Source organism: Aspergillus brunneoviolaceus, assembly GCF_003184695.1.
Source record: "Aspergillus brunneoviolaceus CBS 621.78 unplaced genomic scaffold BO95scaffold_20, whole genome shotgun sequence".
NCBI classification, from domain to species: domain Eukaryota; kingdom Fungi; phylum Ascomycota; class Eurotiomycetes; order Eurotiales; family Aspergillaceae; genus Aspergillus; species Aspergillus brunneoviolaceus.
In genome coordinates, this window is record NW_020290750.1 from 258,903 (window position 1) to 283,637 (window position 24,735).

General features: G+C 54.0%; 7 protein-coding genes across 7 annotated transcripts; 5 read left to right on the forward strand and 2 right to left on the reverse strand.

Moving 5' to 3' along the window:
- The first annotated feature begins 1,337 nt into the window (after positions 1-1,337).
- On the forward strand, positions 1,338-1,753 carry BO95DRAFT_441098 (uncharacterized protein). The gene is made up of 2 exons (XM_025586110.1): positions 1,338-1,503; positions 1,585-1,753. The coding sequence occupies exons 1-2, from the start codon at positions 1,426-1,428 to the stop codon at positions 1,708-1,710; spliced, it is 204 nt and encodes a 67-aa protein (XP_025444113.1). The 5' UTR covers positions 1,338-1,425; the 3' UTR covers positions 1,711-1,753.
- Positions 1,754-2,722: 969 nt separating this feature from the next.
- On the forward strand, positions 2,723-3,935 carry BO95DRAFT_80330 (uncharacterized protein). Its single transcript, XM_025592232.1, has 4 exons — positions 2,723-2,912; positions 3,021-3,174; positions 3,332-3,618; positions 3,835-3,935. Exons 1-3 carry the CDS (start codon positions 2,826-2,828, stop codon positions 3,592-3,594), a joined length of 504 nt encoding a protein of 167 aa, XP_025444114.1. The 5' UTR covers positions 2,723-2,825; the 3' UTR covers positions 3,595-3,618; positions 3,835-3,935.
- Positions 3,936-4,258: 323 nt separating this feature from the next.
- BO95DRAFT_80903 (uncharacterized protein) lies at positions 4,259-5,043 on the forward strand. The gene is made up of 2 exons (XM_025592233.1): positions 4,259-4,475; positions 4,539-5,043. The coding sequence occupies exons 1-2, from the start codon at positions 4,473-4,475 to the stop codon at positions 4,920-4,922; spliced, it is 387 nt and encodes a 128-aa protein (XP_025444115.1). The 5' UTR covers positions 4,259-4,472; the 3' UTR covers positions 4,923-5,043.
- Positions 5,044-5,449: 406 nt separating this feature from the next.
- On the forward strand, positions 5,450-8,845 carry BO95DRAFT_441103 (uncharacterized protein). Its single transcript, XM_025586111.1, has 2 exons — positions 5,450-5,525; positions 5,591-8,845. The coding sequence occupies exon 2, from the start codon at positions 5,926-5,928 to the stop codon at positions 8,548-8,550; it is 2,625 nt and encodes an 874-aa protein (XP_025444116.1). The 5' UTR covers positions 5,450-5,525; positions 5,591-5,925; the 3' UTR covers positions 8,551-8,845.
- Positions 8,846-9,002: 157 nt separating this feature from the next.
- On the forward strand, positions 9,003-13,871 carry BO95DRAFT_480783 (uncharacterized protein). The gene is made up of 5 exons (XM_025590164.1): positions 9,003-9,379; positions 9,461-9,778; positions 9,836-9,952; positions 9,998-11,235; positions 11,647-13,871. Exons 1-5 carry the CDS (start codon positions 9,269-9,271, stop codon positions 13,526-13,528), a joined length of 3,666 nt encoding a protein of 1,221 aa, XP_025444117.1. The 5' UTR covers positions 9,003-9,268; the 3' UTR covers positions 13,529-13,871.
- Positions 13,872-14,881: 1,010 nt separating this feature from the next.
- Positions 14,882-19,835, reverse strand: BO95DRAFT_492944 (putative nuclear migration protein (ApsA); the record flags this gene model as incomplete). Its single annotated transcript, XM_025590744.1, has 2 exons — positions 14,882-19,368; positions 19,425-19,835. 2 exons carry the CDS (start codon positions 19,833-19,835, stop codon positions 14,893-14,895), a joined length of 4,887 nt encoding a protein of 1,628 aa, XP_025444118.1. The 3' UTR covers positions 14,882-14,892.
- A 2,346-nt stretch (positions 19,836-22,181) lies between these two features.
- On the reverse strand, positions 22,182-24,700 carry akuA (putative DSB repair complex subunit Ku70). Its single transcript, XM_025591575.1, has 6 exons — positions 24,472-24,700; positions 23,795-24,406; positions 22,898-23,744; positions 22,734-22,837; positions 22,455-22,682; positions 22,182-22,403 (listed from the first exon to the last, which is right to left on the reverse strand). The coding sequence occupies exons 1-6, from the start codon at positions 24,538-24,540 to the stop codon at positions 22,296-22,298; spliced, it is 1,968 nt and encodes a 655-aa protein (XP_025444119.1). The 5' UTR covers positions 24,541-24,700; the 3' UTR covers positions 22,182-22,295.
- Positions 24,701-24,735: the final 35 nt, after the last annotated feature.

Consider the following 24,735-nt stretch of genomic DNA (forward strand, 5'->3'; position numbering starts at 1 on the left):
TTTTCTTGGGGCTCTTGGGATTCTCTCCCGTCTCTCCTCTCTTGTCTTCCCTTCTGGATCATTTTCGAACATCCAGCCGAGAAACACGGAATCCACTGTTGAGACTTTGGCTGCCACCAAACTACCAATAACGATGCCATCAGTGATGCCCAGGATCTCAAGCGAAGGATTGTTACGACTGCCTTGGGTCAACAATGCTGATTCGCCTGACTGCACCTGCACCTGGCCAGCCCCGTCATTGCCACACACACTTGTCACCGGGACCATTTCAGGTACCAAGAAGTCATTGAAGGTCGATTCGTACAGCAGTGCAACTGGTGCCTCTCATTCGACGACTGACTGCATCAGAATCATCGTTCTATACAATCCGGGCTCCATCTGAGCCCCCTCTCCCCGTCCCGTGGCCCGTTAGATGGCATGGAACCCAAATTTTAATCTCCCTGGCCGGGACTGCGAGGACCATTCGCAGAGCATGCCTTATATTGTTCTTGCAATTGCGGTGATTTGATTGTCATTAATGCCTAACTAGCCATACGACGCCGGGACTGCCCTTTTTCCCCGTTCCTCACCACTCTCGTACTCAGTCTCTCTCGCCTACAGTCCAAGTTCTCCTAGTCCCAAACACTCGCTGGCTTGTTTCGCATCTTGACACTAGATCTCCCGTGCTCCATCAAACAACGGATATAAATCATTGAGATCCCTATCTCTGCAATTAACTACCTTTATTTTCCGTACCTTCTTTCTGCCCTCCAAGTCGATTCAGTTTCTTCACACTGATAATTATTGATCGTTGATCGTTCAATTTTGGTCTCCTTCTTTCATCCCTTCCTTCATTCCTTTACGGTTGCATTTTCAGTGGTCTTCACGTCCAATTTGAATTTTGCTTATTTTTTCTTTGGGGTTATTATTATTTTTATTATTTTGTCTCTCTTTCGCCCCATCCCACCACCACCACCCACTTTAGTGGCGCAGCCCAACCTCAGCGCTAGAACCTCAACGGACCCCCGGCGCGGCGCTTGCGATTCCTTTTTCCACCAAACCACTCACAATCGAACACCCCCCTTGCTGGTGTCGCTGCAGGACAACGGCCTTGCGATCTTGACGTAATTGCCCCGTGGCGTGGAATTGGGTCTAATTTCCTTTGGGTCCTAAGGTCCTAAGATTATTATTATCTATAACTGCCCTTACTTTTCTGGACTATTTTTTTTTCGGATCTTCTGGAATTTTTTTTCTCTGGGGTTTCCTTTTAACTTGGCCTGGTTCCGCTTCGAAGTTGTCGCCAAATCCCCAGCCCTAGAAAAAGCTCCCTTGACGGGATTCATTCAGCTCCGGCCTTCCAGTCAACCGTGACTAGTACTCTCATCCCGCAATTTCTAACACCTGCTTTCATACAACACTCACTCGACTCGACGTCCGATAATCACCATGTTCTCCTGTGCCAACTATCCTCGTGGCTGCCGTGGCCGTGTGAACATTAATGGCGGCAAATGCCCCGACTGTGTGGTATGTTCGTCCCCGCCGGAAGCTTACTTTGCCCACTGCCCACCTCCTACTCCCACCTTATACTGACTCATGGACCTACAGCAATTGAAGCTCCGTCACCCTCGGTCAACTTCCCCCTTCGCCCAACCCAGAGATTACCGTCGAGCCCTGCCGTCGGAGATCCTGAGCGACTCACCATACAAGGAGATGATCGACCGCTGCGCATGATGAATGACCTGATGGCAACATTGCGACGGGCAGGGGCGCAACGGATTATCTCCCGGATCTCTATCGATTGAATGGCGGGGGTCCTGCCGGCTGGGACCGATCCCCGGAGGCCCTTGTGCCCTCGTCCACTTTTGCTTCGCTTTTCTTTTGCATCTTAATCATGTGCTCGGACTGAAATGCATTTCTGGGAGTTTGGATCGATCATCTTCGGGCTGAGAGCGGCGTGAGAGCGGCTTTGTCGCATCTCGACCGATCGCAACGGTCGGACGCCTCTTTTTTCTTTGCTTGGCTACGCGCTCGCCATCGCCCGCCATCACTCGCCAACGTGGTATCGCCATTTCCGACGGACCCTTCCGAAAGTTGGAATGCGCATGGACATCTGCGACGCGATTCTTGTCATCGTGTTTCGCATCGGCAAACCGGAGTCACAGCATTGGGTCTACAGGGGTTCCTTTGGGTTGGTTTACTGGGTGGTTTATGCGGGTTGACTGTGATTTGGGAGTCCCGGAATGGTCTATCGCTGGTCTACAGCAAAGACACGACAGGGATCTGAGTACCTCTCGGTCTTCACGATGATCAGTCGATCTTCTGGATGGCGCCAAAGAAGAGAAGTCAACTTGGCGCGCACGCAACTGGAAATCTCTGCTGCGGGCGGGCAGTGGGCGCAGGTGGAATTCTTTTTTTTTTCTTTTTCTTTTTCTTCTCTCTTCTTCCTTCTCACTCTCCTTGACTTCCCCCTTTATCCCCAGGTCCTTCTTTTGTGCGTGGTCATCATCACGACTTCATCAGTTCATCCTGACATCGTCTTGTAATTCTTCTCTTTGTCATGTCTCTGCTGCTTTCTTTGTTATAATATGCGTTGGCCGATTTACCCATACCCAATTCGGCTACCTGTACGATCCAAGGTACTTCCTTTTTTCTACTTGTCATACTTGAATATACCCTATTTCTTTTTTTTTTTTTTTCTCTTAGCTATGATCATGATTCGTGTCTCGAAAGTAGGTAGCCGTCTTTAACAAAGAAAGCCCGAACTTCGCACCTATTAGCTGGTCCCTACTAGCTGCCTGAAACGGACACCGAGTGAGCAGACGGACGGGTTGGGTGATGGGTGATGTATGGTGACACCATTCCTCGGTAGATCGATGACCCTCTCGGGATCTACCTTGAACCCTGCTTTGCCCCTCTCTTACTTTTGCTTCGGCATGTTTCTACGCTGGTCTGTTGTGAGCAGCTGATCCCTTCCGTCTTGGAGCCCGTGATGCCTGCAGCAGCAGCAGCAGCATCTCACCACTTGCTTGGAAGTACTGTACCTTTGGACTGTCCATGTGACCGGTCCTTCGAGCCAAGAACCCCGCAGAGTAGTACGGTGGTATTGTCGTCGTCGTAGCCTGGGAGTCGAAGTCATCATGAATCAACCATTAGTAAGGACCAGTCCCGAGGACCATCCGTGCGCCGTAACTTATTATCCGTCACCGTCAGCTGTCATTCGTTTTTGGGTGAGTGGGCGTGCGCGCGCAAGGCACGAATTCCCGGGCTCCTCTTCCCCTCAGCTCCCTTCTTGTGACCCCGCCCCGCTCGGCATTGCCCGGACCGTTGCAGCTTGTCTTCTGCTTTGCCTTACCTTGCCTGATCTTGGTCTTCCGATCACCCGTGCAAGAGACTAGCCGTACAAGAGAGAAAATTCGTGTCAGCACGGAATTAGTCGAATCAGGATTTCCGTACTCCGTACTCACTGACTTGGGATTCCTATCTGTAGGTAGCCTGCACTGCCTTCGTGTCAGCCTGTTATATATACTACTAACAGTTATTTTAATACCAACATCAACACGGATGACCCAACCAACAGTACAGCATCGCCTCAGTCTCCCGACACGGTATAGATGACTAGTACTACTTACTGACCGACTGATTCATTTTCTGGATGTGTACAGTACACTACAGCCGGGTTACCCAGCCTGCTGCTAAACGTCAGGAAATATCTTCCAAGTCCCTACTCACCCGGTCAAGTAAGTCAACGGCATTGATCCACCATCTGCTACCCGGTCGGTCCCCACTAACTGCCCTCCCCCGTCTTCCCACCCCCTCACTTGGGACCGTACCCGCTCCCTCCCGGTGGTCTGGCACATTCGATGAGTATGCTGGTAAGTGGTGTGACAAGCCTGTCGTCCTTCGTTCCTCCTCTTCTGATCGTCATCATTCAATCAAACGGCGAATACTCCATTAGACCTACTGGCAATGTGGATGTCTACGTCGCTGTCAGTTTTCCTGCTTCGTGGTCCCCTTGACGTCAACTAATGCGGGGTAAAGGGCCACAGCCCTTTTGGACCACGGCCCTTTTGGACCACGATCAAGCTGATGCAGGTGGGTTGGACGGACCGGACGGAGTGATGGATGCACTTCCATGCCGGCTGGGATGAGAAAAGAAAGCCTCGGCTCATACCTGGCAACCACCAAAGCACCCTCCCTCACCCGCTGCACAGAGTCAGAGCGGCAGACATGCACGCAGCTCACTACCAGGTACCCTCAGAGAACTACATGTACTGTGCATGACCCACCTACTGCACTGTAACTTGAACATCCAGTCCAGTGCATGTCACCTTCCGCCCGCGAGACGCAGCAGGACGACCAGTAGCATGAGTAAGTGACAGCCCTTGCAGCAAAGTAAGCACAACGCAACCCCCCACTCGTCATTGACACTGACATCGACTTGTGGCGGCCGGTGGCGCTCAGATCATCCTTATCCTTACGTCTTATTGCTGTACATGGTATGTGTTATCTTCCGGCAGAAGGGTGGTTGTCTCGCTTATGCAACCAGGATCGGCGTCTAGACCTGCCTTGGTCTTCCCGCTTTGCGGGTGGACTGGCTGGCTGGCTGGCTGGTTGACTGGTTGACTACTAGTAGTGACCTGTCAGTGTTGGCTGGATGGCTGGATGGCTGGCTGCAGATGATCTGCTCTGCGTTCGCCTTGGGGGGCGATGCAATGCGCTGCGCTGTGCTTCGGGGCGCTTCGGAGTTGTGGCTGAATTGGAGGGGTCTAGATTGGGGGTGTTGGGTTGGTTTTAGAGATGCTTACTGTAGGGTGCGGTGTGGTGATGGGTGTTGCTTTGGGGAGTACGGTACATCTTCTGAGATGCGGGAAATTGGGCGGGGAGATAATACTCATTGTAACTACCTAAGCTCTAAGGTCCAGCTCGCGGGTTTCTGGGTCTAAGTAAGTGGGCACTGCCGGGTTTACTGGTTCGAGTCTTTCCGGGCCCGGCTTGTTGGCGGGGTTTGGTTGTTTGGGGGTATATGTGGGCTACACGGGGCAAGGATCAAGAGCGGTGCTATGATGTTCGAGCTTGGAGCTTGGACGGTGGGATTTGACAGGTGAGGGGGGTGGATTGATTGATGGGGTATAATTGTATGGACTATTGGTAAACTTATAGGTCCAGTGGGTTACTGGGTCGTTATCATGTGAGAGCTGAGTGGAGGACAGGGTCGAGACCGGTCGAGGCGGCGGTGGGGTTCATCCCTGTCGTTCTAGACTTTTCTTGATCAGGATGGGCGCGAGGGTTGATAGGTTGATACTGGTGTTTGCGGTCGTTGTCTGGCTTGGCGGGTTGAGAATTGGTATAATGACTTGGATGACTTGCGCTTTCTGCTCTATATGCGGTGATAAGATAAGCTTTCATGTCGTTGTGGCCGGTCAATTGATGCTCGGCAGTAAATAGAGGTCTCTTGGTGATTATGTGGTTACTGGTCTCTGAGGAAACACCTTCTTGAGTCGTCGGTAGTGCATCTTAGCCCATAGCTCGTTTGCTGCAACCATTGTCTATCAGACTATCAGATATAAGTCAGAAGCAAAACAATGGGCCACAGAGTATGAGGGTACGGTACATCGCAAGCTCCCGAGTCTGACTTCACAACTTCTTCATATCGCAACCATATGGACAGCACCACGATTCACGCCTCTAGACCATGTGTGCTTCGCAAGAGCTTCAGGAAGGTCGTGGGAGGTTTAAGGAAGGCGCAACTAACTCGCCTCATCTCCAAAATGCAATCGCTCAAACGTCCCTTCCTTAGCGAGATGGCACCCACGCGCATACAGTCTCCACCCGCCGTGAGCGTCACTCTTCCAAGCCACATATCGATTAGCGAGTATCACAAGTCCTTGATATAGGTACTTTCGCAGTTTTTCCAGTTGGAATCAGCAATCCTCCGTCGTGAGAACAATGGATCGCTTGCGAAGATCCAAATCTGCGCGCTCCGTCCGGCGAAGCCACCGCAGCTCCGTCTCCAGCGACACCTCCGATCCTGTTGTAGCGCGACAACACGCCACGACAGCTGCCTCTCTTGCGATGTTGCGCTCCAAGTGCTCTTATGACGCTCTGGGCGGCCCTAAAAGCATGGCAGTACCCTCGAGAAGACACCGATATACTAGATCACGGCAAAACGCAAGCAATGTCCCCGTGGACAGCGCATCTTCTCGTCCCTCAGTCACCACGGACTTCAGCACACACGATGAGGACTACACGTCTGCGACGCTGCCTTCCATTAGCGAGTTCCAAGGGTTTGACAGCCAAGACTATTTTCTGCCCTCGTCTTATAGACGTCTGCGCAAGTCGCGGTCCATGTTTGCCACTGGACAACGTTGCTCACGCATGTCTCACGGACTTTGCTCCCCCTTCAACGATACTACGACTTGTGAGGGCGATCAAATCTCGCGAACGACACGCACTTATGGCACCTTGCGGCGTTCAATGTCTTTTCTCCGCGGAGAAAAGCCGTCGGCTGGTCCGCTGCGCCATGTGCAGAGTCATGACACGGCAATTGACCTGGCGCGCAGTCAGTTTCAGCAGCAGTCGGCCGACGACTCCCCTCAGACGGAACAGCTGCGGCTGTCTGTTCCTAAGACTCGTCGAGAGCATGGAGCATTCAGGAAAACGCTTCGTCCGACCACATCAGCCGCGGCTGCTGCCGGCACGCCTTCGGCTCCTCAGCCCAGAAGCGCTCACTCTTATGGAAAAGCGAGATCTCTCTCTTCGTCCATCAAGAAGGGAATCAAGAAGGTCTTGGGTCTTGCAAGACCATCTGCGGGCGAGGTCGAGGCGCAGGAGGTTTCTCCATCCCGCCAGGACAAAACACAGACGAGTGCCAACGAACTGAGCACTAGCTGGTTAACGCACAGCCCCCACACCCCACTCACGACTTATATTGAAACCGATGTACACACGAAGCAGTATCCAGCAGCCGAGGTTGCTGAAAGCTCGGAAAGCTTGGCTACGAGCCGCTCGCGCGTAACAAGCTGGGCAGACTCGACCGTTGCCAATACTATCGTGACCGGCAACATTGGTGGTCGAAGCCATTTGTCGGTAATTGAAGAGAAAGTCCATTCGGAACAGACCCTTGCAGGGGCTCCGTCCTATGAAAATAGCCCCATCTCCCACAGTAGCCCTGTCAGGCCATCCAGCAAGATTGACAGCCAACGATTGTATTCCGCTTTGATGAGAAGGATCGGCGAGGGCAAGGCACCGGATGCAAGCGAAAGCATTGCCTTTGGTCATGTCAAAGAGCATCGCATCGTCCCGACGCCTGCTGCCTCAGTAGCTGTGCGTCATAATGGGCAGACCGTTCGGATGATTCCGAGTGATGAATCCATCCCATCATCCAAGTCCTTCATCACTGCAGATGCCGGTACGGTGACTCCGCCGCGGCGGTCACAGTATCCTACTCAATGCCTCCCAGAGTCCTCCTGTCCTGACAAGAGTCATTTGAGCACCTCCTTGATCTCTGGTAACAAGGGCATTGCACTCTCAAGGGCTAGCAAGCCGCCTATAGAGGTAGCCACTGGACACCTGGGCACCCTCGACCAACAGGGTCCGGACGCAGCTTCCGACTCTCCCAGTGTATATTCTCGCTCCACCGGCGGCAAGTCGCTCGATCCAAGCAACGGCGAGGTTTCCTCCCAATTCCCCGACGAGCCAGGAACGGCTACGATCTACGACACTCACCGAGCCACCTACTGCTCCCCGAAGTTCTATCCGAAAGTTCAAACACGTCGAGCATCGGCCCGGCCAAGCGCGGACTGGAAGCACTGGATGCACACGGAGATTGCGAAGATTGAGAATCTCAACCCCATCCAATCTCACTATCGCGAGAATGCACAAATACAAAGCGATGAGGACGATATGTTCGGTCAAGCTTCTACTCGCTGGATCGAGAGAGCTCAAGGAGGTGTTTTCATCGACGATGATATGTGGTCGGATCGCAAGGTCACTTCGACTAGCAACTTTTCGCGTCCCTTCAGCCGGTCGTCAAGTGTTCAAACAGTAGTAACCACAAAGAAAGATCAGAACGACGGACTGGTACCCCCGCCGCTGCCCTCCAGACCGATATCTCCAAGCTCTACCTACCATGCGGGTAGGTATGGCCCCTTCCAGAGTCAAATCGATTCTCGCAGGGAAAGTACTGCATTGTCGCCCATGCAGACAATTCCAACCAACCGCTTCCGGATGCCTGAGTCACCCACACCGCGAAGAGACAAATCCGGGGTATCATCTCAGAAGATGGCGCGTAGCACGTACGGCAGACATCCGGCCAGGTGTCCCCCTGCAGCGCGAGATTCCAAGTCCCTGCATAATCGGACGGGTCGAGGATATCGCGACCACCGACAGCTGACCAATGAGAACATGAAAGTCGAGAGCGATTATCATGACTTCAAGGGTCAGGATACTCCATCACCAAATTCATGCTCGCCAATATCGAGCAAGCGTATGGTGGAGGTGTTTTTGGAGAGCCGACGACGCCAGGCTGAGGTGGAAGCGACTGATGGGGGTGCTGTGAGTGCCTTCATCTAGAGGTTTTGGTCCTGGAGATATTGTTCTGCAAAAGACACTTATACCTTGTGCTGATGAATTGTTTACGAGCCGTGGCTTTTGTTCTTCCATAGATGTATGTATGCATGCTCTTCAGGGTGGCTATGGATAGTTAGTGCTATGAGCGATGGATAATCAAACACGCCGTATATGTTGGTGCCATGGGTTCAGAATATCCTTATCTGCTATATCTGTTTTTCTCTGTGTTCAGGAAGAAACAGGAGTCAATGTCAATTGGAAGAGTCAGGGGAGGTGTTGGTGTTTAGTAGTTGCTTAGCGGCGGGCCAAGCAGGCTGAAAGGGACTGAGAGGGACTGAAAGGGACAACAATGGCGGCCAGCCCAGCCAGGCTGAAACATTAACTAAAGGAGTAACTTACTAGGAAGTACCTAAACTTACGACCACTTCCTCCTCCACTTGTGGCTGCGTCATCTTCTTACTCCCTCCTCTCTCTTTCTTGCGTCTAACTGGCATCCTTTTTTCTTTTTCTTTTTCTTTTTCTTTCCTTTCTCCCTCTCCTTTGCTTCTTTTGATGACATAGGAGGGAAAGATTTCTTTTTACTGCATTCTATTATTTCCTTAAGACTGTTGTTCCCTTTCTAGATGGCCCACCAGTGAACCTCCCCTTCGTTCCCCGTTCCCCGTTCCCCGTTCCCCTCGTTTCGCTCCCCTCTTTTCCCCCCGAGGGGCCACGCGGCACGATGCAGTCCATGCAAAGGCAATTTGGCCGCTTCATGAAGCGGTCCGCCGACGAAAGCCAGGTCGCGATTCTGCTCAAAGACTTCGAGGAAGCTGACAAGCTTCTGGGCCGAGTATGTAAACACGCAAGCTCTCTCCCCCGCAGCAGCACAGGAACTAACTTTCGGCCACCCGCCGTCACTCGCTCCCCTCAGATCATCGAATTCACCAGCGCATGGCGCGATGCCTGGTCCTCGCTTCTCATCCACCAAAATCGCATGCTCGCTGAATTGAGCGCCCTCTATGCCCCGATCCTCGGTTCCTCCGACTCCTCCACCGGTCCAAAAGCGGCCCCGACGCCACGGGAAACCCTGGCTCGGACAAATAAGCTTCGGGAACAATACGAGGAGCTCCGGAGAGAGCTGCTGGCCGACATCACCGCCGTGGACGAGCGGATGATCAAGCCAGCAACCCAAGCCAGGGAATACCTGATTCCGATGAAGAAGACGATCAAGAAGCGGGATGATCGTAAGGTGTGTTTCTCAGCCACTTTTCACTCAACTGGGTCATGCTGATTGGGGTTGTTCCAGCTCGACTATGAACGCTACCAGAGTCGCGTGGATAATTACACCAAAAAAACGAAACGGTCGGATCGCGACAATGCAGCCCTCGTCAAGGCTGAGGGTGACCTTGCTAAAGCAACAGAGGTAGGTCTCCACCATTCCTTGCCTCGCATTGACGTGGTCTGACAGGAGCAGGACTATAACGCTGCGGATGAGCACCTCCGGCACAGTCTCCCGCCGCTGATCGCCGCTGCCTTCTCCCTGCTCCCCCGTTTGCTGGCCACTCAGATTGAGCTCCAAAACAATATGTTGGCGCATTACTACACCGTGGTGCTGGAGTACAGCCAGGATGAACAATTCCCGGTCCCCGCGCCGCCAATGGAGCATATCGTCGAGGACTGGGAGCGCGCCCACCTGCCCGTCCAGCAGGAAGTCGAAAGTTTCGCTAGCATCGCCAACGGCAAGACCGTTCGCCTGTCCCCGGTGGACGAACATCAACGCAACAGTCATAATTATCTCAGTCGCCCTGCGAACCTCATATCTAGTTACTGCCGCTCACCTGGCGCCCACGAAGAAACGCCGCCCCCAAAACCCCCACGGCCCGTTTCCCCAAATCCCGCCGCGGTGCAGCGCAAACTCCCGCCTCCAGCGCCTCCGGCTGCTCAGACAAAGCTTCCTCCCATGCCACCACCGCCCGCCTACGATACCAAGCCCCGACCGAATCTCGAAACAAAGCCGAAACCCATACCTCGACCGAAACCGCAGCTGTCGAGCATGCCGGCCGCCTCAACGTCTTCCCTCAATCTACCCTCGAGCTCGAGTCACCATCTCTCCCCGCAAGCATCGGTGGCCCAGCCCTCTGCCTCGTCTCCCGCAGCTGAATCGTACGTCTCTGCGGCCGAGTACATCCGTTCCCCTTCGCCGGGCGTGTCTACAGTCGCTTCACGAGCAGACTACTTCAGTCGAAATAGCAACAACAATCAGCATACGTCACCCTCTCCAGCATCGGCTGCGGCAGCGGGGTCTCCCGGGCTATCTTCCGTTGCGGCCCGTGCGGACTACTTCAGTCGGTCCGGCAGTAACATCCAACTTCCGTCCTCAACCCCAGTTGCATCGACATCTTCCCTGTCGCCTGCGGCGGCGGCAGGTATCTCTCCTGGCTTATCCTCCGTTGCATCCAGAGCGAATCAGTTCAACCGCCCGAACAGCAGCAACCGCCAGCCATCTCCCTCGCCATCCCGTGCGGCAGTGTCTTCCGTAGCGGGTAAAAAGAAGCCACCTCCACCTCCGCCGCCACGCCTGAATTCTCAGAATGCGCTCTTCGTGACGGCGCTGTATGATTTTGGGGGCCAGGGGGCGGGGGATTTGTCGTTCCGGGAGGGCGATCGGATCCGTGTTCTGAAGAAGACGGAGAGCACGGACGACTGGTGGGAGGGGGAGCTGAGGGGAGTAAAGGGGAGTTTTCCGGCTAATTATGTGGAGTGATTGGGCAGTGGTCGAGGAGAGTATAAGTTAAAAGTAGTAATCACATGCATTGTAGGAGTCGCTTGATTCGTGATGCTCTTATTTCTTGGATATTGCTTTGATCATCATATGTAACAGTCAAGATGCTCTAACGCTATTTGGCGCTGAAGTGGGTTGAACACGCAGTGAGAGACGGACAGTAAACAGGAGTTCATACTCAGCTCGGGCACGGGACTGACAGCCTCAGGCGCGTCTCGGCCGCGATCTTCCCGCTTAAACTTATCTTTTCTCCGCGTCCGCTTCTCCAACTTTCCTCCAACCACCACCACCTTATCCAGTTCCTTCACTCGCATCCATCACCAACCGTTCTACAGCATATACGGCATATACAGCATCTCCCTCAACCCGCAACCTCCACCTCACCTCGAGAACAACAAATCCGATGGTCCCTCAGAACAGGGTCCCCAACCCTGGACAGACCCTTCCCCCTCCCCCACCACCACCTTGAGAGCAGCAACACAGCAACACAGCAGCACCACGCACCCCAACCTCACAATCAGCCAACCAACCCACCTACCTATTTCCTCAGCATACAAAATGACCTACCCCTCCACCCCGACCCCCTCGGGGTTCCCCCCCTCCTCCTCCGGCCTATCCTCCACCACCTCCCCATTCACAACCCCACTCACCCAAAACACCGCCCCGGTCATCAAACACCGCTGCCTCTTCACGCACGACACGCGCCGCAAGGCCAAACGCTGGCAGGACGGGTACCTGCGCTACCACACCTTCAACAAACGCATCATGGCCTACGACACGAGCGGCAACTTCATCGGCGATCTGCACTGGCGCCAGGACGCGGCCGTGCAGGACGGCGACGAGCTCGAGCTGGATCGTGGCGTCTTGGTGCAGGTCTGTGAGGCGGTTGGGCGCTCGGAGACGGATCTGGGGGCTTTGCTGTCGCATTCACATCCGACTTCGCATTCGAATGGGGTGGGGGGTGGAGGGAATGGGAAGAGAGGGTTTGGTGCTGCGAGTACGCAGGGTTCGTTGGCGGGGTCACAGCAGCAACAGCAGTCTATGCGGTCTTTGAATGATTTGCTGGGGATAAAGAAGACAACGCCGGCTTTGGGGGGAAAGGGCTCGGGGACTTCGGGGACAGCTGCGACGCGAGTTATGCAAGGTCCGGATCGCGGGGGCGGAGAGCTGTCGGCTGCGCGTGCTGCGAAACGGCAGAGGGTTGATGGTAGTTTGGGTTCGGGTTCGGGTGCTGTGGAAGGAGGATTGTTCGCGCAGCAGCAGGTCCCCTCTCGTCGTGTACTGGCTCAGCCGGTTCAGCCTCGACCGCGGCCGGCGGTCGTTGACTTGACGGGTTCGTCGACTGCGCTGGTGACGAATCCAGGTGCTACTGCTACCGCGACCGCTACATCCACAAGGCTGCAGAGCCACGATCTTGGACGACAAAGAGCCGACCAGAGAACAAGTGTACAAGCTGCTACTACGAGGAGCATGTCTCGCGAAGAGGGGAGTACCATTCCTCCTCAACGACAAGCTTTGCGCAATCAGAACAGCAATCCTCCACAGCTACCGTCGTCACGCAAAGAGAGCAGCTACCCTCTACCACAACCACAAGCAGTCCGCGATGAGAACAGCAATCCTCCACAACTACCGTCGTCACGCGAAGAGAGCAACTCAGCGCCAGAAGAGCCACCCGTCCTTCTCCGACTCTCGACCAGCAAACCCCGCAAGAAACTCATGTACTCGGCCCTACTCCCCGGTGGCGGTGGAAAAGTCGCCAAACCAGCTTCATCCGCACCAGCACCAGCACTAGCACCAGCCAAAAACAACAACAACCCTCCACCCCCCGCACAACCACCCACAACCACCACCGCCACTCCACCAAAACCCCATGACTTCACCCCCTCGACCTCAACCCAGACCATCCTCAACGACCTAATCACCGCACCACCACGCGTCCCACCCAACCCAACAAACCACACTCCCACAACCACAAAACCAAACATAAACCCCCTCAACCCCATTAACCGCAACCCAAGATCGAACATCCCAACGCACACCAGCCTCCGCAAATCCTACTCCGACCCCACCGCCCTAACCACCACCACCGTCCACAGACCCAACCATACAACCCTCCCGGACCCCGCCGGCGACGATCCCTTCGACCAAGGGCCCTGGACCCGCGAGGCCCTGGATCTCTTTGATTTCTGGCCGGCGGGGCGGGCGAAGCCTGCTTAGTTGACCCCCATCCAATTTATTAAGTTGTTGGGGGGTTGATGGGAGAGGATGAGATGGGGGCTGGGTGGGTAACAGAAGCGGAGCTGTACGGCTATATATGCAGCATGCCCTGCTCTGTCCTGTCCTCTGCAGGATGGGAGTGGATGGATATAGTTGGTGGATGAAGACATTCTCTTCTTCTGCAGGAGGGCGTTGTTTACTCTTATACTATTTTTGTTTTTGTTTTTGTTTTTGTTTTTTTTCGATGGTTTGATGACCTATGATACCCTTTTGCATTGATTACGATGATAGATTATATCTGTGTATACATCCAACCAGCCATACCACAATACCTTGAAACACGAACATACCATAGCTGCATTACTTACCTGGACCATAGCTTATCCGTTACCTGAGTGGGAGAGACAATTCTCCCTGTTATATGCCTGTGCACTGCAGCTCGGGGCCGAATGTAAGCCATTCCGCTAGGTATACATACCTCACCCACTCGAAGTACACACACATCAATCACACATTACAAACCTACAAGAACACAACTTCAATCAACCACGATCTATTCGTGTCTGTGCGCATGTGGCAATTCATTTAGTAGCAGGAAGTATTTCCGAGTATACAGTCAATCAGTCAGCCCAGCAGGGAAATACAAGCAGTAGAATGCTTTCTTTCAAGAAGTGTCAGTGTCAATTGCCTCAAGCCAGTCAAGCAACGGATTAATCCACAAAAGAACAAAAAATGTCACTGTCAATAGTGCGATGTGGTAAATGTAGGTGGTTAGGTTAAGTTTGTAAGTTGGTTTGGTTAAAAGTTAGGTGGTGGGTAGTTTTCATGCGACGGAAGAAAGCGCAGCGCAATGAATAAACCAAAAGGAAAAACACGGTAAAAAAGAATGACAAGAATATCAAGAAGCCGTCCGGGCACCGAGAGTGGAGGAGGTGAAGGAGGGATGAACGGGGCTGCAGTGCCGCCCGCGTGGGGATTAAAATAGAGTAAATATAGAGAGACAAAGAGGGGAGCCCGGGGAGGGGAAAAAACAAGACGAGACAAGTTCGCCCCTGACGACCAAGGGTATGCAAGTTCCAGACGCTCAGTGTGCACTTATTCAAACTCCAGACATTATAAAGGTACTCCCGTGGGGTTCAAAGTACAATGACAATGGCGATGCAATGAAAGAGATTCGTGCAGAACGAAAATTCAGGCCAATGGATAGCCCGGCCGATCGACGCGCGACGCAACTCAACTCCAAAAGTGGAGGTTCAATGATGGGAATGAATCCGGTTCACCCGCGGGCTATATTTGCTTGTCCTAGACAAGGCACTGACATCGTGTTTGCCTGGTCAAGTTAGCTGGTGAACAGTCATGACAAGTCAAGGGGTATACATACCATCACAACAAGCTCGCACATTCTCGAGTCGGTCACCCTGGCTTTCTTGCCTCTCCATCGTGTGCCGAAAGTCATCTTGGCTGTCACGGGTGTGAATGCTTCCCTCATGGACACTCGAGCTGGCATAACGAGAACCCTTGCGGCCAAACGACCCCTTGATCGTCGTGTTCAGGATCGTGCTGAGGCGGGAGCTAGACCCGTTCCTCTGCTCGGTAAAGGACGAGGGCGAAGCAAGCGAAGGAGAGCCTCGACCCGGCGTCAATGTGCGGCGCGATGAGATGGTGGAGCCGGCCCGCTCCTTCGGCCAGTTCCGTGCATTCCGACTGCGTGAAGAGGAGAAGGAGAGTCTCGAGGTCTGGCGAGAGCGTGAGCGGAACTCGGGATTGAACTCATCGATGTCTTCCAAAGAAGCGTTGCTTTGATGCTCTTCGCCATTCTCTGCCGAATTGCGCAGCAGGAGGTACGACAGTGCATTGAACCACGTCTCGTGCCGCTGGCTGGTGGTTGCTGTGAACCGAACCCGGCGGCCTGGGCTAACCACCTCCAGACTCCTGCAGTGCAGACCAGGAGGATAAGGATTGTCATCAGGAACGACCCTGACAGCCTCGATAGGAACACTCTTGGTCTTCAATTCACGTGTGCCAGCGGTCTGGGGATCTTGCGCACTCCAATACAGCGTACGTGTATAGGGGTGAACCCAGAAGTAGCGTCGGTGTCGAGTGCTGGAGACCTCCCCAGTGACAGTCTTGCGAGTATACTTCCAAAGGAATTCGCCAATCATCGTTTGCGTGATAGCCTGGATCATCCTCGGGTCCGTACCAGCGGCATAACCCTGAGGGCCGATGGGCTGCGCAGCAAATCGCTCATCGATCTCAGAAGCAAAGGATGACACCGATGACCTCCGTGAGATGTGACTGTGACTCTCGCTTCTGAGTTTGACGCGGGAGGTCGTGGTAGACATCGAGTTGACTTGGATTCCCGACTCGTTGGGAGTTCGCGGCCGCTGGCTCACATTGGTTCGGTGAGCGGAGGCCGGGGCAAGGGGCGGGCCCATCAAGTTCGGAGAAGATGGCCGTTGGTCCAATGATCGTTTCTCGGCCGCCATGATAGCCTCCTTGTGGTCGGTGGGCAAAGGCGGGTGGCTCTGGATGCTTGAGGTATGGCTAAGCGAACTGCCCGGCCTGAGCTGATGGGATGGGAGAGAGGATTGAGAGGACTGATGAGTGGGACGAGTGCGTGCTCGGGGTGTGGCAAACGGTGAGGTGTTCTGCTCCTTGGCCTTGTCACTGTCCGGAGGAGATAGTGGCCGGGTGGTGACACGATCCATGAGAATCTGGTCAATCTGCTTCGACGACAGGATTGTTTGGGCACCCTGGTCAGCCCGTTCCACCCGACTCGATGATTGCTGTCGTGTGTGGCGTGGGACAGCATTGCCAGAAATGGTGCTTAGAGGCAGAGTGGAATCTGGCGTTCCGTTTGTACCACTAGCCGCATTGTTGCTTGGATTATCATCATTGACAAGAAGCAATGGCAATTCGGAAGTAGGGAGACCCTTGACCATTTGCATGCTGTGCTCCGGTGGCGCATTTTCATCGGTCAGCTGAACCGGGGGCACAACAAGAGCCGTCGGGACATGTTTGACGGGGATCGTTTCCACCGCGCGCACCCCAGACAGTGAGATTTCAGGAGCTTGAACCGCTGGTGCCTCGTGCAACTGTGGTGTAGCTGGTTCCGTGCTTTCCGATGCAATGACAGAAAGATTCAAATCTGGAAGCTTGGGCTCGGCAATCTCTCGCTCACCCGCAACTGCCAATTCCGGCTCAGCCGGTGCGTCCAGAGTAGCCACAATGGGCTTGGTATGTTGCGAGAAGATTGACGATACACCCAGCTCTGGCAGCTCGACTTCCTGAGCTTTCTCCACGATATTCTCGGGCTCTGGGTCTACGCTCCGCTCAATTACTGCCAGGACAGGCTCCGTCTGCTGAGCGACTATCGACGATAGAGTCAGCGGTGGAAGCTCCGGTTTGACTTCGACGCGCTTCTCAACAATCACAGGCTCGACCACCGGAGTAGGTTTGGGAATGGCCGCGACAGGCTCAGTGTCAAGAGAGTAGAGTGGTGAGACGGTGAGCTCCACACTCTCGGTGTTGGTGCCATGTTCAGCAAAGACGACCACTGGCGCAGGTTCAGGGAGGGCTGCCCCAACAGGCAGGGTATGTTGAGATGAAAGTGTCGACATCGCCACATTGGGAACATAGACGGGTTCGGGTTGAGGGACACGCGCAAGGATTGGCTCAGTAGAAGCGGAGGTGATCAAAGACAATGCCACCTTTGGCGGGTCAGGAATGACGGATGCAGCGGGTTCTGTCGTGACTCCAATAGCATACGCAGTGTCCAGATGAGGGCGCCTCGGCGAAGATGGAACAGTCTCCTCAGAAGAGACAGATGAGACTTCCAACTGCAACTGAGCAGATGGTTGCTCTACTTCTCTCTGGGTCTCAGCGATAACTGCCTCAGATTCAGGAACGATCCACTGGGTTGAAGCGTGCACCAGTTCAGGCGCTTGCTCTTGCTCCATCGCAGTGCCGGCATCAGATGTGGCTGGTTTCGAGGAAGACACTGGTGCGTTGTTGACCGTTTCCTCGGTAACAGGCACAGCAGTGACTGCAGCAGGCACAGCGGGCTCCCATGGATCCGTCATCATACCAGAGTCAACCATAAGGGGCTTCGAGATGGTATCAAGAACAGCTTCTGATGGCCGTCTGGAATCGTAAGCGGCGAGAATGCGCGGAGTCGAGGCCTGTGATGCCGTGTCGAAGCGCATCGGAGGTCCAAAGTCACCCTCTTGGTCATCATTACCATCCAACTCAGCAAGCTCCATGAAAAGGCTCTGTCCCTCTGGGCTTGCTGAGCTTTGCATGAAGCTTGTGGCTGGAGATTCGCGAGCGGTGGAGGGCCTGCTATTGGAAGCCATGGGAGCCTCGCCAGAAGGACGGATCCTCCTCACGATACTCCTCTTGTTCCTCACCCTGTACCTAGGACTAATTTGACTAGGCGATGGGAAGCCTTCCTCGTCGATCACGTCCTCGTCACTTGAGTTGGAGGCAGTGCTCTCGTAAGCCTTCCTGTCGCGGGTCTTGGTCATAGTGAAAGAGGACACGCGCCCGCGTGGGGTTCTCTGCAGCCGGTCATCTGTCTCCGTGAGCTCGCCGCTATCCGAGCTATCATCAGCCATGCTTTCTAGGCCAGTCTGGAAGGCTTCGCTTTCCGTGGCTGTTCCTCGTTCGGTGGCCGTTTCAAAGTTGTCGTCGGCTTCGGTAGCGGTCTGGTACGCATCGCTCGGTTCTTCAGATGACCGTCCTCCCATACGGGCTCGGGACGCCTTGAGAGCAGCTTTATGAGAGGGACTGGCGTCGGTAGCGTTGTCTTCCCAGTCCGATTCATGGATTTCAATCTCCGCTCGCTTTCGACCAGCACCCAGCAGATCGGGCCGTGCGGCCTTGCGTGCAGGGTCAGGCTTGGTCTTCTGGCGTTTGCTGGACGGACCGGTTGGCGCAGCGGACTCTCGGCGCTTCGTTTCAAGTTCATCGCGGGCGTCCTGCAGCATGCGCTTCAGGTCAATCTTCTCGGTCTTTTCGCGATGGATAGTGCTCTTGAGATTCTGGATCATGCGGTGGGCATGACCGAGCGAACTCTTCAAGGTCTCCGTTTCGAGATGGTTGTGTCGCGGCGTGAATTTGTTGGGAGACGGCGGCGGGGAGTTCTCGGGCGTCGAATGGTCCTGGTCGTCTGAGTCTTGATCCCGATTGACTTCCCGGGAGAGCTCTTGTTCTTGCTGGCGAAGGCGCATGGCCACTGCCCTGGCGAGTTCCTCATTCTGGGAGTTCAATTCTTCGAGTTTCTGCTGTAGCGCAAGCTTCTCGGTATCACCAGCATGCACATGGCGACGCAAAACGTGAATCTCGGCATCGTTGGCTTTCTGAGCAGCAGTGTAATCTTCGATCAGCTTCGCATTGGCCTGTCTCAGATCCTCGAGCTCCCGCTCCATGGCGCTTTTCTCTGTGGCCAAAGCACCCAGGCTGCTATTGAGTCTGCTTTCTCGGTCGGCTGCTTCCTTGGCAGCTGTCATCAGCTCGCGGGTTCGAGTCTCCAGTGTCCAGTTTTCGTCCTTATAGCGCTCTTCGCTCTCGTCGAGTACTCTGATTCGTTGAGCATACCCCTCGGCCTCGAGTTCGAGTCGCGACTTCTCGAGATTCACATTTTTGAGGGCGTCCTCACGCTCTGCAAGGAGAGCTTGCAGTTGGCGCACTTGTGCGAGGAGAGAGGTAGAAATCTCGGTGGCGAACTCGATGTCATGGACGCGGTTGGAGGGCTGATTGCGCTGCTTTCGTGACGGAACGCTGACTTTACTGGGCGAGTTGGTGGCCTGGCCGGCGAAGAGGGCGGAGCTAATGGGTGACTAACAACGATTGTCATTAGCCGTGTGCAAGAAGCATCAAAATGAATGCGCCCTACCTTTTGCTCATGCGGAGTTCCGAAGTGGCCATCTTCACCGCTGGCGAGACGCTTCGGGGCCAGGAATGCGCGCGCCGTTTCGCGGCCAATTTCATTGTACTCCTTCTCCAGATCCACGAGCTTGCGACGTAGGTCCGGGCCGATTTGGCCCTCCTCCTGCTGTTGCTCCACTTCCCGCAGCTTTTCCTCGAGCTGTTTCTGCTGTTCGATCAGTGCCGTTCCCAGCTTGCCGGCCTCTTCGAGTCGGCGCTCGGTTTCCGCCAGATGAGCCTCGAGCGCCCGTTTGGCTTGGGCGGGGGAGGACGCATTCAGGCTGAACAATTGGGTGTCAAAGGAGGAGTACTTGTGCGAATCGCGAGAAGCGATTCCCTCCCTGGCATGGGAGACGAAAGGATCTTCGACCGTAGACATATTGGCGGGACTTCGTTATCTATCATCCGGTGGGGCAGTATCGTGTTCCAGTGCGAGGAGGTTGTGGTGAACCGTCGGATGAGAATCGCCGCAGTTGCGGTCTGATGTCTTGAAGACAAGAATCAGGTGCCGTAGGTATCCCGCGTAACTCGTCGCCTCGGTATTCGTATCGTCGTATCAATTCTGAATCATCCTCCGGCTTGCGCTCGATGTTCTGACGGTTTATTAAGGTCGAGTCCTTGGGCTATGAGTTCCGTTTACTGAGCCGACCAGCGAATTTGGCTCCGCAAATACCGTGGCTTCGGACGGAGCGTGGCAGTGGAGCGACACAAGGGATGCGCGCGGTCGGGTCGGCAAGCCCACGCAGTGACGCGTCTATAGGCGAATGGAAGACGGATTGAAGGGGGTCGAGATTGCTGATGGAGCCGAAGGGTTGAGAATGCAGCTAGATGTCGTCCCGAGAGGAGAATCGAGGTGCGACCGAAACAGCGTCACCACAACAAGGCCGCCAGACAACAAACGCGTTGCCGACGCAGGGTGACCTCGTTGTGCGTCGAATCAGGATGCGGGCCAACCCGATAGTCAAGTCCAATCGCTCAGCCTTCGGGAGCAGGCAGCGGGCGATGCTTTTTGGGGGGGGGGGGGGTGTCCTTGCGGCGCAACAAGCAAGGCCCGACAGGCGCGACAAACGAAGGCCGTGCGCTAATGAGCCACGGGGAGCGGGCGGGTGCGATGATGAACGGCCACCTAACGTTGCCGTTCGGGCGATAAGATTAGGATCAATTGAGGAATTAAAGGAAAGAAAGGAAATAATAAGGAAGGACAAGAGTGGTGAGTATTGTAATTGCAAAAGAAAGAAAGAAAGAAGAAGAGGAGATGAAGAAGGGGATGTGAGTTGAGAAATGAAGAATGAGGGAGTGAGTGAGGGAGTGAGTGATTTCAAAGGCAGTGCCGGAGAGGGGAGGAGGGGGGGGGTGGAACAACGAGACGGTAGACGACTCGTTGGGCGGGGAGACACACACACGGAAAGGAAGGGAAGAAGAGGAGAAGAGGAGAGGAGGAGGAGAAGGAGAGGAGACGAGAAGTAAGTCTAGTCTAGTCTAGTAGGAGAGAGAGAGAGAGAGAGAAGGGAGAGAGAAGGAAAGGAAGGACGGCAGGGGTAGTAGTGTTTGGCTGGCCTCAGGAATACACACACCAGTCTAATTATTGCCGTGCAATGGAGACAATCCAGGCATACTAACGACGCCCAAACCATTGATCTGATACGTAATACTCAATGGTCCATAAATGAGGAGAATTGAATGGAAATGAAAGACAGGAAAAGAGGGGAGGAAAGGGATCAACCCGGCGATTATACAAATATGTAAGTCAGTATCTACGGGGTGTCAGGAGCAACCTTGGAACCAGCGCAAGCCTACAGTAGGTTATTTTGATGTCAACAATCGGCATGGATGAATTGGAACTTAATTGGAACAAGATTGACGCATCCAATCCTGGACTGACGGGACCAACTGCAGTGACAGGTTGGCCCTCCTGATTTGCGTGGTTTGTCTGGTTTGTCTGATTTGCTACACTCGGTGAACTCAGCTCATTGCTGCACGTGATCCCACCTGACTGGGAAACTGAGCTGCAGTCGCCAGATCGGGAATCGAGCGTTCGTCACCTACTCGACAGGAACACCTCACCGAGTTGACCGTATATCACTCGCTATGTAGAATGACATGCTGCATGGCCGCAGCTCATACACACACATCTTAAGGTTTGTAGGAAGTGACACCGACTCACCTTGCGGTCGGTGGAAGGCTTGGGGTTCGTGTAGGTTTTGATATCAACTTCCGCCTCGCCGTAATTATAGTCGCCCAACAATCTTTGAATTGCTTGGGCAAGTTCGAGACCTACAACCAGGACCATTGCCAGAGACACACATAGTTAGAGCAATCGTACTGTACACTGTACGCCGCTAGAGCGGTAGGCGGGTGCCAAGCTTCTTAATCAGGGGCGAACCGTGGGAGTGCCCCTGGTCTAAAGCATCCCGTCCTCTCCTCCACCTCCTCCACCTCCTCCACCTCCTCGGCGGGATTCGGCTCAAAACCTATACCCACCGTACTGCAACGAAACAATGATGTCACTATTAAAGACCTTCCAAGTAGCTGCTCATCTCATTTACCTGGAGAAGTTGGATGGGCCACCCTATCGATCTGAGCAATGGTCGATCGTCCAACCACGCTTCAAGCAGGGGCCGGCCTGACCAGGGGTAGCGAGATTGCTCGACGCAACTACAATAACAAAAACTAGACGATTCATGTGTACCCATCCAGATGGTCCGGATTGGCCAGCTATGATTTGACAGGACGTTCATATTTGTTTCCTAATGACGATGCAATAGATCCCTATGTCTTATCCGGTCGCGAGTACTGTACAGTCGTAACGCCTCGAATCATGCCTTCTTTCCGAGGTCTCTTATCCAGACTCCAAGAATTGCTCCACGCGATCGATCAGATCTGCCTTCTTCCCCACCCCAGAGCGTCCATGAGACGTGAGGAAATCCTTCAGGATATTCACCGTAAGCTGCACAACAAATTAGCGTGGTCACACACCGCATGGCAAGATAATAGTTACCCTGGACAGGTTGTTCTTCTGGTAATGTCGCCGCACTTCCTCCTCAATGTTATTGTCGGCTTCCACTTTGACCTTCTTAGCTGGCTTGCTGGACTCTGCGTCGTCTTCCGGGGCACGATTCTTCGCGCCTCGCTTGACAAGAGTGCTGGATGCTGGTTTCTCAACGGCGATCGTGGCGTACTGCTTCTCGAGCTCGTCGGCCCATGACAGCACATAGTCCCCAGCGCGCTGGAATTGAAAATTAGTGACAGTCATAGTATCAAAAGCGAAGTATCGTACCTTGTCAATCTGTCTGTACTTCGGGACGGTCTTGTCTTCCGGTCTCTCGGGAAGATCCTCGTCCAGAGCCAGCGCCTGTAAGATGCGATAGTGCCATTGTAATGCTAAAACAAGTTAGTCAATGACCAATGACGCGCGGATCAAAGGGCAATTCAAACACTTACATGGATTTGGGTATTTCAGAGGCTCGTAGCAGGCCTTGGGGAGTTGCAGCTGCTGGACAATAACACGCATCTGGTCGATCAACGGTTCTGGAGCCACATTCAGGGTGGTCTCGGGGTTCTGGCGAACATCATCGGCGTACGGAAGTGGCACAATCCACATGCCAGGGGGGTACTTCTGCACGCCGTTCTCATCGACCTTCTCCTCTCCGGCGATCATAGCACCAAGGACCGGGTTGGCAGCCCTCCGTGGAATGAACCAGACGAGAGCTATCTTCTTCTGCCGCAGAAGCGTCTGATGCAAGGCGGAGAACACGCGGGTTGAACCCACGTAGTCCTCCTCTGACGGATATATGAAATAAGGATGTTTCATGTTCGCCCAGTAGGGAAGGGCAGAAGCGGGCTTGAAGCCTATAATGCGGATGACCGGATCACCGAAGTTTTTCAACTCCTTCTGCTCCTCGGGGGTAAAGACAACTTGGTCCCCGCCGAACTTGTAGGCCTTTCTGATCTCCCATTTCTCCACCGTGCGCGCCGTGTCGTCGGCTATTTGAGTCGTGACTCCTTTGACAATCTCGGGCTTCTCGCCTCCAAGCCAGACATAGCAGTTCCGGGCGGGCGCTTGCCGCCGAAAGAGGATATAGCCTGACACTGAGATTTTGAGGTTGGGTCCAAGCTCCAGCGGCATATTCGAGAAATGAGTGCGCCGAGGCACGGATCTTGAGTTGACACTAGACAATAGGGTATTGAGGAGGGAGATCCCATCCCCTGTAGCCGTTGAAGCTTTGGAGTCCGGTTGTAGATACGCAGGGGCATCGGGGTCATTCGGAGAGGTTTTATAGATGAGATCCTTCACAGCCAGTCAGTACAGCACCAATTCCGCCTGAGACAAGGTCTTACGTCATAGAACTTGGAGCTGTCGAACTCATGTTCGGGCTGGGAGACGGGGAAGAGCTCAATAGTGACTCCGAGATCGTATAGATCCTTAGCTCGCACTGTCGCGGCAGACCGCAGGGCTTTGTCTTGGGTGTGAGGACTGTCGTTGTCGGTGACTATGAACAACCGCCGCGAAAGGAAGTTGGGCGCTTTGGAGGTGAAAATCTGGTTGGCACAGAATAGGACGTTTGCCATGGATACTTGCTTCTCTGCCGGCACGAGAATCTCTCTGGCTTTCCCCTCATCTTCTACCAGCGCTCGAAGGTCCTTGACCTCTTGCGCAGACGGGATGTCGAGGTCTGTGAAGAGGTAGCAGTTGGGATAGGACAAGTCGCCTCGGCTGCCCTCGACTTCATCGTAGAACTTGGACGCCTGCGTCCCGTACAAGAGAACTCCCATCATATCTTGTGGGTTAGAAATGATTCGCTGTTGCATCAAGTGGTATGCGCATTTCAAGGCTGCGGTGACCGGCGATTCTTCCACGGGTTTCTTGGGGTCGGCAGATGGGCGAGGCTCGAGCATGGAGTCGCTAACTTCGATCGCAAAGAGAACCGCATCTTTCACCGATTTGTAGTTCTATAGGGGATCAGCCTAGCTGTGCTTTTCATTTGAAAAAAATCGAGCGAAAGGGAAGTATGTACGGATTCATCGATCTCCTCTTCTTCCTCTTCGCCTACTTCATCGTCTCGTGGTGGGTTACTGTCGGCCATGACTGTGTTTAAAAGAGGCTTCAATAATTTCAATTTCGATTAATTTACCAGGAGCAAAAGAGGTTAAAAGGGAATTATTCCATGACTAAGTGTGGCCAGTGAGAGTTGCGTATCTGCCTGGAGTGGTGGTTTTGCTGCCTGGGCGATTCAGGGAAGCTTTAGACTCACCGTATTAGGTTATGTACATAAGATGGC